General features: G+C 36.5%; 3 protein-coding genes across 3 annotated transcripts; 2 read left to right on the top strand and 1 right to left on the bottom strand.

The window, feature by feature from the left end:
• The first annotated feature begins 1,302 nt into the window (after window positions 1–1,302).
• fgf8b (fibroblast growth factor 8 b) lies at window positions 1,303–6,336 on the top strand. The gene is made up of 5 exons (XM_019108560.2): window positions 1,303–1,480; window positions 1,578–1,614; window positions 2,814–3,000; window positions 4,004–4,110; window positions 4,354–6,336. The coding sequence occupies exons 1-5, from the start codon at window positions 1,449–1,451 to the stop codon at window positions 4,627–4,629; spliced, it is 639 nt and encodes a 212-aa protein (XP_018964105.1). The 5' UTR covers window positions 1,303–1,448; the 3' UTR covers window positions 4,630–6,336.
• A 3,313-nt stretch (window positions 6,337–9,649) lies between these two features.
• Window positions 9,650–14,082, bottom strand: LOC109094878 (protein DPCD-like). The gene is made up of 6 exons (XM_019108569.2): window positions 13,951–14,082; window positions 13,635–13,694; window positions 13,434–13,543; window positions 13,215–13,348; window positions 10,946–11,048; window positions 9,650–10,609 (listed from the first exon to the last, which is right to left on the bottom strand). Exons 1-6 carry the CDS (start codon window positions 14,012–14,014, stop codon window positions 10,505–10,507), a joined length of 576 nt encoding a protein of 191 aa, XP_018964114.1. The 5' UTR covers window positions 14,015–14,082; the 3' UTR covers window positions 9,650–10,504.
• Window positions 14,083–14,182: 100 nt separating this feature from the next.
• On the top strand, window positions 14,183–18,541 carry LOC109094889 (DNA polymerase lambda-like). The gene is made up of 7 exons (XM_042717571.1): window positions 14,183–14,300; window positions 14,546–14,677; window positions 15,608–15,905; window positions 15,994–16,102; window positions 16,197–16,518; window positions 16,717–16,781; window positions 17,658–18,541. Exons 2-7 carry the CDS (start codon window positions 14,569–14,571, stop codon window positions 17,808–17,810), a joined length of 1,056 nt encoding a protein of 351 aa, XP_042573505.1. The 5' UTR covers window positions 14,183–14,300; window positions 14,546–14,568; the 3' UTR covers window positions 17,811–18,541.
• The last annotated feature ends 75 nt before the right edge of the window (window positions 18,542–18,616 follow it).

Consider the following 18,616-nt stretch of genomic DNA (forward strand, 5'->3'; position numbering starts at 1 on the left):
AACTCTCGTGGAGCATGTATTACTTACACATGCAGTGTGTGAATGAAAAAAAAAAAAAAAAAACTGGGGTCACCACAAAGGCACGGTGAGGCAAAATCTTACAGGGAGCCAGGGAATAGCTTAATGTAGCTGCATATGTTCTGGAGTGGATATCAGAATATTTGCAATTTTCCCCTTTTTCTTGTGGGAGATTATTATATATATATTTATATATATATATATATATATATATATATATATATATATATATATATATATATATATATATATATATATATATATTGTTTTTTACAAAAATTCCTATTAGGGGTTGGGTTATATATTTCTTTGGTCTGGGCTGGCTGAGAGCTGTACTTAAACCAGTACTTGATGAGTATTAAGTCTGTCATGTTTTCAGAATGTTATGCGGGTAACATTAACTATATATTGTCAATATATATATAATAATAACAAATCAATGCATATTTTCAATAATGTTATATTTTTGTAGGTGCAGTGATTCCTCTTTTAATTAACACTCTTTTAATCACTCTTGAATAGTTGGATAGCTAAATACAAATAGCTTTGGCTTTTCTAATAAAGTTTCAAAAAAGTAAACGTATGTTTTATTTCTTGCTAGAAATGTAACTGGAAACAAATTAAAATTTAAGTAGCATTAATATTTTTAATACTTTGGAAATATAGAGGGAAAAGTTTCACTTTGTTTCATTTAATACTTTCATTTAATATAGTTTATAATGTAGGGGTTCACACGACTGTGAAAAATAGGGGTTTAAATTCAGTCAGTTTTTGTGAATGTATCTTTAACTTTATAAGCTTTTCTAGTACTGTTCAAGTTAAACGAAATGTCTTTCTCCCTCAGTGAAGGTGTTTAAATGTTGAGGGGTGGAGTGGCGCTTCTGTGGAGGTAACGGGAGTCAGACTGCACGTGAAGAGTGGGTTTGACATTGGGCGTTTGAAAGTGGAGAGAGACACAGAGAGGCTTCTGCTCTCAGCCTCTCGCCAGGGAAACATCCCAGTTTATCAACCTACATGTGACTTCAGACTCTTCCAGTGACATTTACATAAGCGCTGGAGATACCGGGAGGAAACATAATGCAAACTCTCAAGACGGGTGTGCGCACGCTGCCGGAGGTTGTCTCTGATTTTCTATGAAGAATGTTTTATTTTTCGTATCTTCGCCTGTAATCGGACATCGATCATGAATTATGTTTGTGAGAACAGTCACTGTAATGTGCTTGAACTCTAAGGAATAAAAGTTACGTGACGGATTAATTTGACATGGACTCAGTGGATGAATAAATCACTGTATCCTGTCACTCAGTTTATTGTTATTTTTGCTAAAACTCCGATGGACCGAACATCTTCATACAATAGTATACACGCACAGAGGAATTAATGAAGGACTTGTTTCGGATAATAATCAGACAGGGCTTGGAAATCTCACAATGAGGCTAAAATCATCGAGGTTAGGTTACCTGTAAGTACACTTAATATAGACTTGTGCAGAAGAGTCATTTTTAAGTTTAAAAAAAATAATAATTCCGTAAATAACTTTTTTTTTTTTTTTTTTTCAGATTACTTCAATTTATGACTCTGTGTTTTTACACTCAGGTAAGTCTTATGCATTTTGTGTTTGCAAGCATCTCAAGCTAATAGGTAAACTGATGGGACTATGTTATGTGTAATAGTGTGTAATATCGGTTTAACCAATTAGAAATGAGGTAAGGGGTGAAATCTCCATCATACATGACAACTTACCCCCTCAGGAGACTGTATAATTTGTAAATGTCTCTTAAAATAAGGAATAAAGAAAGAAAGAAAGTAAAATGTTTAGATCTGATTTATAAATTTAGCTATAGTGTTGATGGATGTTAAAAGACAGAACTGATTTCATCTGAACCAGCAGACTGTTTTATTTAATTATATACAGCCCTGTAACTTCCACAACTTTTTATTTTTGTGTTAAAAAAATATAAATATCATGTCTGACCAGAGAAGGAGGATTGTGACACGAATATTCAGTGTATGAAAAATCAACAAAATATGACACAATCACATCTCAAGAGTTGTTATCATATATTGTATGTGCTGTGTTCAATTAAATGTTTCTTTTATGTTTAATAATTTTCCATCCATAGAAAAATCCAGTTTGTGTTACATTCCACATGGGTCAGGTTGTAAAAGCAGCACTTTTAGCACTAAAAATCTCACTATAATATTTACAGTTTAGGAATAATTTATAAATGTATAAAATTCTGTAAATAAATATAGGAATAGTGCAATTAAGTCAAAACCAAACCAGAAAAAATATGTGTTACAACACTATTCAGTCTTCCCATTCGAATATTTTCCAGTTAAACATAAGCAGGACACATTGAAAGCGATAAAACTTTTACTCACATTAATCTTGTGATGTTATATGTGTGCAGTAAATGTGTTATAACTGTGCAAACAACTCATTATTAATAGAGTCATTGGCAAATTGTCAAACATCTTGAAAAGACGTAAACCCCTCACTTTAAAGGTAATGGCTCTAACATGTGGGCACGGCGCATAGCTGACTTACAAAAGAAAATCGTTATGAGAACGGGCCCAAAGAGACGGGGTGAAAGATCAGTGTTGGTCGACCCCTCATTGGCATGTCATTCTGAGTGTGGATGGGGCACATGCCCTCAGATTGCCAACCATCGCTGCAAAAAAGAATGATTTGAATCTGATGAGAAACAGTGTCACCTTTATTGTCCCTAAAAAAGTGTTGTTCTTATATACATCACCACAAATCTGTATGTTTTTCTATCACATTTTTATAGATGACCATGCAGTCTGTCTCTGTACCAAATTTTAAGCACCATGTAACGGAGCAGAGTCGCCTGTCGGACAGGATGAGCCGGCGATTAACAAGGACTTATCAGCTCTATAGCCGGACGAGTGGTAAACATGTACAAGTCCTGGGCAATAAGAGGGTCAACGCCAATGGCGAGGATGGAGATATTCATGGCAAGTCACAGTCTTTGCAAACACACTTTCCTGCATTATTTTACTTTGTCAGCTTGAAACAACAGGTCAAAACATTTCAGTAGAAGGTATTACTTTAGAAAATACAGTAAATGTCAATGTCAAAAAGTAACCTGCATAGTTTGAAATGGATTCTATATTGTTGAGTTTGGGAATCTCAAGAGAAACCCGTTTTGGTTCTGGAAAACACATCAGTACTCATCTTACCTCGGCCGTCTTAACATTTCCTGAATAGTTCTCCATATAATAAAGAGTTGTAGGACAGAAATATGACATGCAATTTTCTAACCATTTCTAACATCATTAGTTTTCATCTTTCATCTCTTCTTAAACAAATATGGTTATTGCAAATGTTCCTATATTACGTGTGAGGCAAGATGATGATCTGAAGTTTCAATCACTTGTCGAGAGCTATTCGCTCCAAGATTACATGTGCAGTTTTTTCTTTGCTGAATGGACGGTTGATATATGATTCATAGTGTGCATTGACTCTGCAAATGAAAAGTCAATTTTGTTTTTATTTGAACTCAATGCAATTTTAAAGCTATACAGTAAGGCACCTGTTTTAAGTGAGCTGCGGCACTTCTTCTCCAAACAAAACAGTGGTTAGAATCCAGTCCGCTGGGAATGAATTCCTGTCACCGAAGTATTTCTGTGTGTCTAGCCATCTTTCCACTCGTGCAGTCCATCCACTTTGCCCACTTTTTTGGAGGGTCATTTTATGAGGAATTTTCATAGCTTTACAACTCAACGTATGAGTCAGTTTATGAAGAGAGGTGAGGTCAGCGTCATCGGTTTATACCCTTCTTTGTTACTCTTACTCTTTTCACACATCTAGACTAAATATTGGCCTTTTCCGCACAGACTACTTTACAACAATGTAAATCTCAAAACTCTCCAATATACAATCAAAAGCATCATTCATTTGTATATATCACCTGAAAGTGGAAAATTAACAGAATTTGCAATGGTTTAATAATTCCAGCTAAACTTGTTGTGGAAACTGACACGTTTGGAAGCCGGGTTCGAATCAGAGGAGCGAAAACAGGATACTACATTTGCATGAACAAGAGAGGCAAGCTTATTGGACGGGTGAGTTTAAGTAATTAAACATCTGGTGTGTTTATGTTTAATTATTCTGCAAAAGGATGTTGTAGAAATCATACTTTGAGAAATATAGACAACTAAATTGGTTCGGATGGCACTAATGATATCACAGGTAAACCCATCATGCCCTAAGAACAAAATTGAGCCTCATAAATCTTTTAGGCTTGAACAGCAGATTTCCGAGTTTGTCATTTCAGTCCTCCGCTGTCTGTCTCTTTTTCTTGCCAGAGGAAGGGCCGTGGAAGGGACTGCATATTCACTGAGATTGTTCTGGAAAATAACTACACGGCTTTGCAGAACGCCAAGTACAAAGGCTGGTACATGGGTTTTACACGCAAGGGTCGACCCAGGAAAGCCACGCAGACCCGGCAGCATCAGCGAGAGGCCCATTTCATGAAACGTCTTCCTCGAGGACACCTGTTAACAGAACAGAAGCCTTTTGATTTAATCCCATATCCCCCAAACAAGAGGACTAAGCACCATCAGCGCACAAGCGTGAATTGAGGACAGAATCGTATCTTATACCGGAATGCTATCTTAATTCGAGTTTATCTAATCCATGTGCATCCAGAGTTAGTGGACATCACGCTGAACTGATGTTGTGTAAAAATGAAGGAGTCTGCACAGGCTCAGATCTGAGATGAATCGCAGTACCAAGAACAGTTTGTTCTGGGACAATTACTGAACTGTTGACTGAACAGAGGACACTGTAAGCCTTGTAATAATGAGCAACACATCTCTGGGAATAAAGCAAGACAACAGAACACACGACACACACAAACACTCTCAGAAAATGCGCAAAATTTTTTTAGGAGTACAACAGCTTGTCACTGGGGCAGAATCCTTACGACACTACAGGCAAAACCATTGTTCTGCTTCCAAAACATGTTTATTTCAGACCAGTAGTAAAAAAAAAAATCATAAAACATTCACATTTAGTTGTTACTTTTATTACAGTTTATCCATTTGTTTCTCCAGATATCTTTAAAGCTGGTTTTCTCAAAATGAGTTTTCTCCCCTTCCATACACCAAACTTTGTACTTGTATTCCTATCTTTATTCTGAAAGTTTGTTCATACACCATTCGCCTGATTTATATGTAAAATATATTTTTAAAATGTATAAAATATGGCTAAAATAGATATCTTTTTGGCAGTTGATAGTATTTTCTGATTTATGGAGTGATAAAAAATCCCCTCTATAAAAACCTTTAATATGTCATCAAAATGAAACAAGAATTTTTCACTTGGCTTCTGGTCTAGAAATGAATGCAAATAATTGGATTTCACTGGATATGCCTCATTTGCATATTACTGCTCGAAGGCACTAATACGCACCTTTAAATGTAGGTAAGTTACAAAGTTATCCCTGTAAGGATTTCTGCCCTGGTCACAAGTTGTTGTACAATTTTTGCACGCTTTATTCTGACAGTGAACATGGCAGCTACCTACTGATGATCCCAAGCATATGCAGATACACATTCCATGATGATTCCATGATGTATAATGATATTATCAAAAAGCATCTTTATCGTTTGTACATGACTATATATTTTTATTGGAAGATTGTAAGATACTTCAAAATGAAAATATTTATTTTGAGAGCGTGTATTAAATTCATGTAAAAGTATTGATTTAACAGGGTCTCGGGATGTGTGATTCATTGACTCCCTAATGCCTTTTGTGGGAACTTGAAATTCGGCCCGTGATTGATTCGACTCCTTTGAGATGCGCTTCTACGCCGAATTTGCTTTGAAGGAGTCAGCGATCATTAGCTGACAGGTCGAATTCTCCTTCTCTCATAGATCACGCTGTATGTGTGTGGGCGCATCAAGAACACGAGCACGACAAGTGTGGGTTAAAATCGAAGGCCTCCAGAAACAAGTCGGCCAAATTGGGAGCCAGTTTCTTTCAGAGTCAGCCTTATTCAGTTGACAACAACAGCAGCTTGAGCGAAACCTCAAGGGCATGATCGGGTCTATTCAAGAGGTATACTTCCAGGACCGTATAGCTGTTGTTATGTTTTTGGCCCAGCAGTCGAACTCCCAGAAAAAGAGGCCTGAGCCTCAGATAACTGTGAAGCAATATCTGTGACAGGCCGGTCTCGATTGAATGTGCTCAGCAAGTGAGACTGGGCCTTTGAATAGCTTGGGTCTTTCACTTTAGAAGAGATGAGGTCAACCCACCATTGCCGTCCCAAACAAAGGTTACCACCGTGTAGTTGCATTTCTGCGACCCGCGCACCGTAACCCTCTGATCAAATGCTCCCTTTGTAGGCGTCGTAGAAAAGAAACATGTCATACAATGGTGGAGCTGAATAATAACACAAGGAGGGGTCAGCAATCAAAAAAGGAAGCCCAGTCACACAGAGGGGGTGAGGGAAAGAGAGAAACCAAGAGCGACTCGGGGGAAGAGAAAACGTTTGGGGGGTGTTATGGGTTGAGATGTGGGCGAGAGGGGCTGAAAGAGGGCAAATGGCTGGGAAGAGGCAAAGAGGGGCACAGACGAATGAAAAGGGCCAAAAAAGAGTGTCTCTCTGTTGAGGCAGTTGAGCATGACCATTGAGGCCTCAGGATGGGGAGGGAGAAAGGGAAGAAGAGACACTGAACAAAAATCACAGCACTGAGCTCTTACCCTGTCGCCTTTTTCCCAGGACTTCTGATTTGTCAGTTGGACCTTGGACCGCTTCCACGTGCACGGCCATGTTTCGGGAGAAAAGCAGCTAGAAAAGTGTTTGATTGACCTACTAAAACTCTTTAAATTAGTGCTTTGTTCTATTCATGTCAAAAGACCCTGCATCATTCAAGAAATTAGACTTTGTCATTGTATTTAAAAGGGTTTTTGTGTCTGAATATTGATCATAAATTTTTAAGGGATCAAATTGGCAGTATCAATGTTTTAAAAATACTACACACACTGGTTTTCCCATCATTATACGGACATTCCATAGACTTAATGATTTTTATACTGTATAAACTGTATTTTCTATCCCCTTACCCTAATCCAAAACCTACCCCTAACACTAAACTTTCTGCAGTTTTAGATTTTCAAATAACTTCATTCTGTATGATTTATGGGGACCAAAAATATCCCCACAAAGTCAAAATGTACTAGTACTTCTATCTTTTACTTGTATTTCTATTTAACTATCCTTGGTCCCCATAACAGAAGCATACACCTCATTTCTAAGAGATGCACGAGTCTGTGCTCATCATAGTCTACACTTAGCAATTTTCTTTGAAACTCCGACTGTCCCATATCTGCAGACCGGCTCTGACTTTCAGCAACAAGACTTGACTCCTCCAGACTGCAAATCATTGCAAAATCTGGGCAAAAGTTGTGTAGTCAATACAATAGCAGTCAGTCTGACGCATACTGACTGGAAAACAATTTCTAGAGCTAGTAAGACACAATCTGATTTGCGGATTTTAAACAACTTCCGGTCATGAACAAATGGATCTGCCTGGTCAAAAAGACATCTTTAAATGGTTATTCTGTTCATTGCCTAATTAGAAATGGTTTTGATGATGTTTATTGTTGTCCCAGACAACCTCTGTAGTCCCATTTAGACAATTGTTTTCAAGACACCTAGTATTATTTATCTTTTAAATCATAGAATGAAACGTGAACATATTTTGAGCTTGTGTTAAATACAAACATTAGGCTACAAACCTTTAGGCATCTAACCAAAAAAACCCTTTCAAAAAACCTACAGACTTTAGCTAATGCTAACTTGTTTCCAGGCTTAAAGGATTCATTCCTGCAGCACTGTATTCAACTGCACATAATTTACTTTTAATTGTGATTGTTAACTCTTCCTAAGTATGCCTTTCTTTACCAGAGTAAGCTGTAATGTGGACCAGACATCCAGTCAAAATACTTGAGACAATGTAAAAACAAAACAATGCAAATCAATGTCGACCACCACCCAGTTTTAAAAAAAAAAGTATCAGAAATCAAGAGCTCGCTCCAAAATGCTAACGGCATTAGCAACAGTTCGCTCATGTAGGACCCAATGACCTACAAATAGCAGTCAACAAAGCAGTCTGTCAAAAATGCGGGACTGGAGGAACTATAAGAGTCTCTCTCGGTAGCAGTTAAGCCATGTAAGACATTTCTATATGATTTTTTCACAGACCTCAGGCCAACAATCTCCCCCGGACATTAGGTATTGATTGAATCTGGAATCTCATATTGCTGTGAACTGAAGCATACCATCTTTAAGAAGTGTGAGAAGGGGTGAAGACAGCGCCAGGACTCTTGCTCTGCTCCTAGAAGGTTTCAATGGTGTGTGCAGATGTTTGGCTCGCAGCACTGCTTGTCAACACACGAGTGTAATGATGCACAATGGTTTCCATCTCTCTGTTGTCAATACATGGTTATTACCATTAGAGGTTGCCACACTGCAAAAACTCCAGATTCAGGATTACGGTCAGTATGTTTTTAATCATTTTGACAACTCATATCAATGGCATGTCCTTGAAGTTGCTACCATCAACAGAGCTAGAAGAATTTAGGCTCCAAGATGCATCACGGGATGCTGAATAAATCCAGCAGGTCAGAGTTTACTGCTTTAAAAACCTTGAATCTTTACATATATTAATTTTTGATTGCTTCTACAATTAGTTAATTTAAGGTAGAATCTTAAGTCAGAAGGCTGACCTTGATCAGTTTATATGACAAAATGATTCACAGATACATGCTAAACCTAGACGGGCTAAATTAGTCTCTCTGTCAGTCCTGGGCTTATATTGAAATGGGAAACTTGCATTAAAGTTTATTTTTAGCTATTAAAGGCTTTTATAATAATATGAATATATTTATAATATATATGAGGGGTATCCAATCCTGCTACTGGAGGTCAAATATACAGAGTTTAGCTCCAAACAGCTCCAACACACTTGCCTGGAAGTTTCTATAGGGAGTCTGAAGACCTTGAATACTTGGTTTAGGTTAGTTTAATTAGGGTTGGGGAAAAACTCTGAAGGACAGTGGCCCTCCAGGAACAGGTTTGGACACCCCAGATATATAGGCTAAAATTATTTTAAATAATATTTTATTTTACATTAAAATATCATACATCTCGGTAAAATGACAGACTTCACTCATATCAATTAAACAAGACTTCTCCAATCTCCCTTTCTTGTAATCAATTGGAGTTACCCCTTTTAACATTTTTTTGCTATGACGTGACCCAGAAAAATTTCAATGAAATATAATGCAAGTTTTAATAAAATAATTATTATTACTTAAAAACATAACTAATCTGCGATATTTTCCACATTTGTCACTCTAAAATATTACGTGTTCCATCTTAAAAACCAGAACAAGAGACTGCAGTGTCAGACCTGAAAGCTGGCTGGTGAATTCCAGAGCAGAAAACATCCTCCTCGGAGGCTGTTCTACACAATAGTGAGAATGACTTGTGGTTTAGTGCCTGTTTTATGCATACAGTCTCTTGGTTTGGCACAAAAGCTGTGGAGTGGGAACTAGAAGCAAAGAATCACCAGAGTCAGAAACAGTATATTCACACGGTATTGTTGTCTTTGCCTTAAACCAACAAAGAGTTTGTTAGTAGTATTCTATTTACAGTAGAAACACAAACAACAGCACTGTGGTCCATGCCAAACAGCGTACATAAACATGAGGTGAATACAGATAAAATCAAGGAACCCAGATGAAGGAAATGTTTAATTTTCCCACGATGCACTTCAGGAAATCTGATGAGTCGAGATGGCAGTAATTAAAGCACACTGAGGCTCAAGGTTAGTGACCTTCATTTCATAGAAAATTTGATGATGAATCTCTAATAATTATGCAACTTTACTACTGTTAAATGCATAAGTTGTCATTTTATGAATTTGCTTCATTTATTTTCTTTAGCTGTACATTCATTGAAAGTATATTTGCTGCATGCTATGGATTGTAGTGTATCATTTTATTTATATATTTTTCTTTTTGTTTTTAATGTATCTTTTTGAATATTATTTCTTATTTCTTTCATTTTATTGTTTTTTTTTTTTTTTTTTCCAATGCATCTGCTATAATTATTTTATGATTAAGTCTTTAGATTATAATTTTTAGGTCTAGTGTGGAAATAGCTAGAATAAAGCAAACTTCTTATGATAATTTTAATAATAGTAATAATAATATAGTTTTACTTTTAATTTATTATTTAGACTTAAAGAGCAATTGTACAGTACGAACATCAATCAGCACAATATTTGAAATTTTACATAGAAAAAAAACACACACATTGAAAGTGAGTTGGTTGGACACACAAAGTTGACAGAAATATGGCAATGTGAGACTCTAAGTCTACATGAACATGAAGAATAAAAGAAAAATACAACAATGCAAAGGCTCCGGGTCTATGGCAGTTCACTGAGTTTTACAGTCAATATCTCCTTCACTTGTCCCCTTCAGTTTCTTCAGTTCCCCAAGCAGCTCCTGTTCCAGTGTTAAAATCTCCTTGGGCTTCTTGTACTACAACAAACGTGAGAGAAACTCTACATAAAATCCATTGCTGGATGAAATAGCTGAGTACTGGAGCAGATGACAGAGGTGAGAGCAGTTCAGTCCAACCTTCTCTACTTAGGTGAACCAATAAAAAGTGACGGCATAGTTGCCCTTTTGATGATCTGAGACCAGATTTGTGTGCTCTCTTAGTGTGGATTAGGGCTTTGGCAACCTGGTCCCAGATCCACGCAAAAGGGAAAGTTCCTCTACATCTTGTGGAAAAAACTGTGACTACATACCTTACACTACAGAAAGAGCTTAGAGAAAGTGATTAAGTGAGACTAGCGGTGAGAGTTCACTCACGCTGATGATTAAAGTGTTGTTGGCGTGGGTAAAACTCAAAGCTGCGCTCTCCAAAGGCAGCTGGCAACGGTCGAGATCTGGAATACTGAACTTCTTATAGTACCTGGGAAATGAGGAGATGAAGAATGAGAGAATGTTCCTCATGACTGGCCATCTATCTTCCATCTAGCTCAACAGTGCCACCTATAGGGTTACCGTAGGGCTATTGTAAGTAAACAATTTGTTAATCAGTACACTTTTTACTTGGTATGACTGAAAACAAAGACGATTTATAAGCAGAAGTTGCCTTTTTAGACTATTTTTATTTGATATGTTTATTGTATTTTTCCAGTTTTAAGAACAATGCATAAACATCTTGTGATGTGAAAAGCTGTGTGTTTGTATGAAACAAATCTATCATTAAGACGTTTTGACTCGAAATGAACTTTTTTACTTGGTAGCACTGGTGCTCCCAACTTCAAAAAGTTAAGAGGACCAGCAAAAATTTAGAAGCACCAAAACTAAAATGTATATATTTTGCTCGACATTAAGCCTTGTCATTCACTTTCTGAGTAGGGCTGTGCAAAAACTAGCCCAAAAACTAGCCCAATCGCGTTTCCAGGAGGTTCCCCGATAAAAATTGCATCCCGGGGTTAAAATATACGTTTTTGTCAGGGTTTCCCTGGTAATATTCACATTTTAGGGGCTAAATATCACATTATTGGTATTGGGGTCGCTTCAACCCGCAGACATGAAAAACAACCGCAAACTTGGCAACACTGGTTCAGGTGGAGCGGCATTTACTACACAGAGCCGTAGTCCACCGACAAGCTACACAAAATCGCTTTCAAAATCGACAAAGAATCGCCTGCGATTTTAAAATCGATTTTGTGTAGATTGTCAGTGAATTACGGCTCTGTGTAGTAAATGCCAACCAGTGTTGCCAAGTCTGCGGTTGTTTTTCATGTCCGTGGGCTGAAGAGACCCAATACCAATAACGTGATATTTAGCCCCTAAAATGTGAATATTACCAGGGCAACCCTGACAAAACATATATTTTAACCCCGGGATGCAATTTTTATCGGGGAACCTCCTGGAAACGCGATTGGGCTAGTTTTGGACTAGTTTTGAGAAGCAACTGGGCAGGATTTGTTGTGAAAACCTGGCAACCCTGATCTGAACACACGTGCTGGAGATATACTACTAATTACAGGAGCGTCTTTACTGAAGAGATGCGCATGAAAATCGTATTCGATTTTTTGCACAGCCCTATTTCTGAGTAAAAGTCGCATTTCTGGAATACATAGGATTTTTGTGTTGTAAATATCATTTATTCTGAAGTAATATTCTCATCAGTGTTCTATCAGCTTTGACATTTAAATATGCATATTTTTAATAATTACCCCAGGGCATTTTTTTTTTTTTTACCTTTATAAAGGCCTTTTTTTTCCCCTCTAATCTTATTAAATGTGTGCTTCATCTATTATTTTGAATTTTTACATTTGTAAATGTTGTATATATGTTTTAATTTTATATATATATATATATATATATATATATATATATATATATATATATATATATATAATAAATGTTGGAAAGAATTATAATTTTTTATGATACTTTTAAACATTACACTAAACGTTCAAATGATTCATTCAAATGGATGATTCATTCAAGAAAGAGGCAGCTGTTTATGAATGGGTCATTGAATATTTGACTCAACCGATTCGTTCAAAACACTGAATCATTCAGTAATGAAACACGATTTTTGTTTACAGCTGTTTTGGACTACTTTGTTTTGCAAACAGTGACAACGAGATGAGTTTTTAACTGGCGGAAGCGTTATCAATATTATGGATATGTTTCTTATAAACATGCAGCTTTTCGTTTCACAAGATGCTAATTGGCAGACTGGAGTTGTGTGCATTACTTGTATATTGTTGTGATGTTTTTATCAGCTGTTTGGACTCTCATTCTGACGGCACCCATTTACTGCAGAGGATCCGTTGGTGAGCGAGTGATGTAATGCTTTTCTAATGCATTTCTCCAAATCTGTTTCCATGAAGAAACAAACTCATATACATCTTAGATGGCATGAGGGTGACTACATTTTCAGCAAATTTTCTTTTTTAGGTGAACTATTAACTGCTCACTTAAAATAAAGTGATTCTTTGTCCAATTCAACCAGTCAAATAAACACTAAGTTATTCTAAAACACTCATTGCATAAATCACAATCAACATTAGTGGGGTTTTCCAATGGTTTATATCAATTTTAAAGAACTAACTTTTTGTTTGAGGTTCGGATGACACAACATCTTTCCACAGGCTCTGCTGATACACTGTAAACTTCTACAGGGTAAGAAATATTGCGGATCCTCCACTGGAAACTGCTCTTTGTGTCTTTACGCATGAACGATGGCTGTGTGCGTAAAAAGAGACATCATTATAAACAGATTAAGAAGATCACCATCTATTGTGTAAGAAAGTAAAAAAAGTAACCTTACATTTGAACTGCTTTCTTTTATTAAATCTGAGGTAACACCGTTTGGGTTTGTTTCATCGACTTCCAATGTCCACTGTCTCCACTGTCTGGTTTTATGTTGCCACTTTCGCACTAAGTTAAAGAAGCATGGAATAATTACAAAATACAAACTGAATGTGCATGCGATTTAATTAGGTAAAACCAGAAAAGAAAAATGACTTACAGACGAGTTCATCTGTTTTCAGGTCACACTCCTCAAACAGATAATGAACTTTCCTTTTCCCTAATGAGAAAGGCAAACGAAAGTGGCTCTCGATTTATATTTATGCGTACATCGAACATTATTCAAGCTTTAAACTAAATAAACAATTCGTTTAACTTGTAATGTTATGGTGTTTTGCATAGGTCCCGTTGGTATTAGCGTGTAGCAATTATATACGACTTATAAATCCTATTAGCAAGACTATTAACTCGACTGCCAGCATAAATACACATACAAATTAACTTATCTTAAAACAATAGAGAAGATATATGCGCACCATCAGATATTAATGCAGTTTTCTTGGCTTTCCTGAGAGTGTCTGTCCAGTGTTGAACAGACATGCTTCATGCGGCGTCATTTCCTCAAACAATCCCACGCCAGAGGTTGCCAAGGCAACCGCTATTTCACAAACAATACGTTTCGTATTTTTAATGATTTACCAAGTTTATTTACACCACTATACGTAATTATAACAAACAATAACATATTAAAAATAAGTAAAAAGAATAATGTATAATTTTAAAAGTTTCATTTTTTTAAAAACGTCAGCGCCCTTCTGACTATGACCCGGAAGGTGATCCGTTTAAAACACTCGTGAGTTGTTCTTAGAAAAAGGTGCTGGAAGAGGTACGTCTGTTGTGTTTTTAAGTCATCTAAGTTGCTATTATAATATGACTATGCATTTAAAGATATGTAATGTTGAGAATACGTTCTGTTCAGTCGCTTCCTTATCTGGGACAGCGCTGGCTGCCAATATAAGGAAGGACTTCAGTCTTATGACGCCTTCTGCTGTAACGTTAGATCTCTGTATTTTTGTATTCTGTGTCTATCTGAAGCCTACTGATCGTTTGACAGTCAGTTTGTTTTTAAAGCTCCTCTCCTTTCCCTGACCGAAATGGAGGTTCATGGCATCCTGAAAGCCTTCCCTAAAGTAAAGAGACCCAGGTCTAATGAGCAGAAGGACGCGCCTCCCCTCAAGAAGACGCCTTCTGAACCAATAACAGGTTCATCATTCTCTAAAACACACTTGAGTAAAACAACAAGCGCTGTTTCAGAGAATAAACCACCATATTTCACTGCATGCAATATTTTCAATTAGATCCTGCTATTGCACTTTATTATGTATTCCAGGTTGAGTGGAGAAGTGTTGTTGCTTTTAAAGGGGAACTGCCTTTTTTTCTTTTTTTTTTAGTTTGAACTGTTTTCTAAGATCCACTTATGTTATCAAGATTTTTTACATCAAAAACATCATGATTTATAAGTAATAATCTATTTTCGGTCAATACTGAAATATACAGCTATTGTGTAGTCATTCCTATATTATATGCAAATTGCATCTATAATCAATGCCTGTGATGCTCTTGGGGAATGCAGTCCTGTTCAGAAAACACAGTATTCAGATACTTTCTGATTGCTAAACAATTTATGTGAACAACACTTTGATTTCTGTGACTGAGGTGCATTTGAAAATGTAAAGGAATATTCTTGGTTTAAACAAAGCACAATTTCTCAAATATATGTAATATAATTTTATTTTTTATTGCTTAAATTGAAATGTGAGGATTATAATTTTGTAGAACTTTTTTTGTCAACATTTCTATTATTTAGAAATGTTTTAATTTTGAAAGTCATTTTATGGTTCAGGTTTTTAATTTGAATGTGATTATCAACATTATACAATCAAGCCATCAATAAATTTGACTGTGTTAATTGAAATTAATTGGACACTTTTTGTGTAACGTAGTTCTATTCTAATATCAGCATTTTTAAAATCAATTTTAACTTCTGAATCCAATGCATTTAACAAAAATGAATTTAAAGAGTATTATTTGTCATATTAGAATTGATCTCCTCATCACAATCTTCTTCATGCAGCCCAATCAAGTAGGTATAGTATTAGTGGTTGTATTTTAAATATCTTTGCTTTTTCTTAGGTACAGTTTTCCAAGGAACCAAAATATACATTGTTCCAGCTGGTATAGGGAAGTCCAGGTGTGATATATTCCATCGGCAGGTCATCCAGAATGGAGGAGAGGTAGTTTCCACATTCTCTCCCAGCTGCACACACGTCATTGTTGATGATTCAGTGGATTGTAAGAGAGCTTTGAGACTTCTGAAAGTGGAAAGACTGCCCTCTGCTGTTCATCTGGTCAAATGCACTTGGTTGAGTGCCTGCATCAGTGAGAAAAGTTTACTAGCCCCTTTAGACTACAGCCTTCTTCCTCCTGAGAGGTAACCCATTTGACTCTTAAATACATTTGTGATTGTTTATTCAATGCAAAAGTGTGAAGATATAAATTCTAAATGAACATCTCCTCAGTCCCACAGCTGGTCTGGCCGAGGAGTCAAATGAGACGGCGGTCAGCCCAGTTCCAGATGTAGCAGCAGCACAGGAACCTTTGAAAATCCTTGAAAATCTCACCGAGACGGTAAGAAAGGTTGGAATTGGATGTAATTGTCTCCATCTGTAAGATCCATCAGTTGTTTTTTCCCCTCATGCAGTGCTTCTAATATGACTCACAGGTGCCAGAGGTTCAGGAGGAGCACCATGATTGTATCTCAGAACGATCCCTAGACCATCATCATTCACCCATCACCCATAAAAAAGAAACAACACAGAGTCAGGCAGAGAATCCCGTTTTGTCTGGGAAGTGGGTCTGTTCCCAACCATCCACAACTAAAGGGGAAAACCATAACAAGCACGCCCATTCACAAAACTGGGAGCCGCTGGCCAAAGCCTATACACACACGGGTGATAAATGGAGAGCTCTGGGCTGTATCAACGCCCTCAAGAGCTACCATAAGCCCATCACTTCATATGAGGTCAGTTCAGATACAGATATGAGTCCGTAGAGGTTTTGGGGTTCACAGAGGTGCTTGTTTGTAGAACACATATGGTTGTCGTTGCACGGTGGTTTGCATATTACAACAATTAAAAAAAAATAAATACTTTAATAAAAGACCATTTTTTTTATTTAACAAAAATACAGTAAATACGCTATCTATTTATATTGTTTTTTTTTTTTACACTATATATATATAGGAAACGAAATGTTCACTAACATCTGGGGCGCTGGGGCCAAGACTGCTCAGATGTGGTATCAACAAGTAAAACTTCAATAAAATCAATTCAACTTTAGCCAAATACTAAACTTAAATGGTAAAAATAAATTTAATTGTATGAAAAAAAACCACCACACTACAGTATTTCAAAAACTAAATAGAAACATTAATATCAATTGTATAAAAAAAAAATACCACTGTACCCACAAATTAATAAGCTGTTTTAGGGAATGAGCTGGTACAATGCTGCCACAATTATGGCCACAATTTATAAGCTCTTTTAGGGAATGACTGGTACTGCTACAATTGAACGATCATTAATACAATGTTACCATAATTTGACTAAAATGAGGGATTGATTTAGTGTGGCCACAATTTAGCTAAAACCAATGTTAAAATGAATTAAAAGGGGTAAAGGGATAGTTCACCCATCATTTACTCACCCTCTTGTTGTTTGAAACCTGTATGAGTTTGTTATGCTGAACATAAAAGAAGATTTTGAAGAATGCTGGTAATCAAACAGTTGAGGGTCCCAAAATCACACCCTACTACTAAAATCAAAATCAAAGGGTACCAACAAATGTTTGGTTCCTCAATCTTAGTTTTTGTTCAACATAAGAAAGAAACTCACACAGGTTTGGAACGACATGAGGGTGAGTACATGATGACAATTCTTTAATTAGCTCAAACGATTTTTGGAATGTAGTGCAGGACTACCTGTTTTTCTAAAACACTTCCAAGTTCTCAGAACTTATTCCTAAAACACTTCCAAGTTCTCAGAACTTAGTACTCAGAAGTGAAATTCATCAGAAGGCGCAGTACGTTCAAACCTATGCCAGGTTTCCCTCCCTTTATTATTAAGCAACAACCATAATATTTTACAAGTTTAAACGGATGATTTGATTTCTTTTACTATCAAAGGGATTTCGCACATTGGAGGATATTCGCACTAAGGCGGTCTTGAATCCCACTCTAAGGATTGGACTAAAACACTACGATGACCTCCTTGAGCGGATGTCGAGAAGTGAAGCAAGTGCCATCGAGAAAACGGTTTGTACAGACCTTTTTTTTTAAATGGCCTGCAGTAAAGAAAATAGCCATAACCAAGCAATTAAACTGAGGGCCTTTCTTTGTTCTTACCATCCATAACAACATCGTCTGGTTGTGAAGAACAAGAATGTATCTACTTGATTTTCACAGCAGTAAATAATAAAACTGAATTTCAAAAAGACAAGCAATCAAAAAAAATGAAACCAATTTTGTGTTGGCGGCAGCAAAACTGTCAATCTTTTTGGTCAGCTGATGGACATAACAGAGATTGTTAGTGAGTCTGTCGTCCCATAGGAAGAGTGGGAGCTCTTGAAAGCTGGCGCTTCATAAGTCAGAAGCTACTGAGCTCCCTTACAGAGTCTTGGGCCCAAGCCAGTTGTTTTCTTGCTATTACTTGGAACGTCCCACTGTTTTCCTCTTAACAGACCTGATAGATAAAAAGGGCAGATGAAGAAGATGAGTACAACATGTGCTTTCCTAGCTTGACAGGAATGATATGTAGAGCATGTAAACTTATTACCTTCAACATTTCGGCTCTAAATTAATGAAATGCTAGGTATAAATTAGTGTTTAAAAAATTAATTAAAAATGTTGCTTCAGAACTTCATCTATTTTATTCTGCGATAGTCATAAATGCAGAGTTTTTCCAAATAAAGAAGATGCCAGAGAGGGAGAAATAAAATCATTGAAATATACAAAAAGAAGTGACTACAGAACACATTTAAAATCATTACATTTGATCAAATGATTGCATCCTTGTTATTAAAGTAGCAATTAAAAAAAAAAACTAGTGTATATAAATGAAATCAATTATAAAAAAACAAAGTAAA

Source organism: Cyprinus carpio, chromosome B1 (genome assembly GCF_018340385.1).
Source record: "Cyprinus carpio isolate SPL01 chromosome B1, ASM1834038v1, whole genome shotgun sequence".
Taxonomy (NCBI): domain Eukaryota; kingdom Metazoa; phylum Chordata; class Actinopteri; order Cypriniformes; family Cyprinidae; genus Cyprinus; species Cyprinus carpio.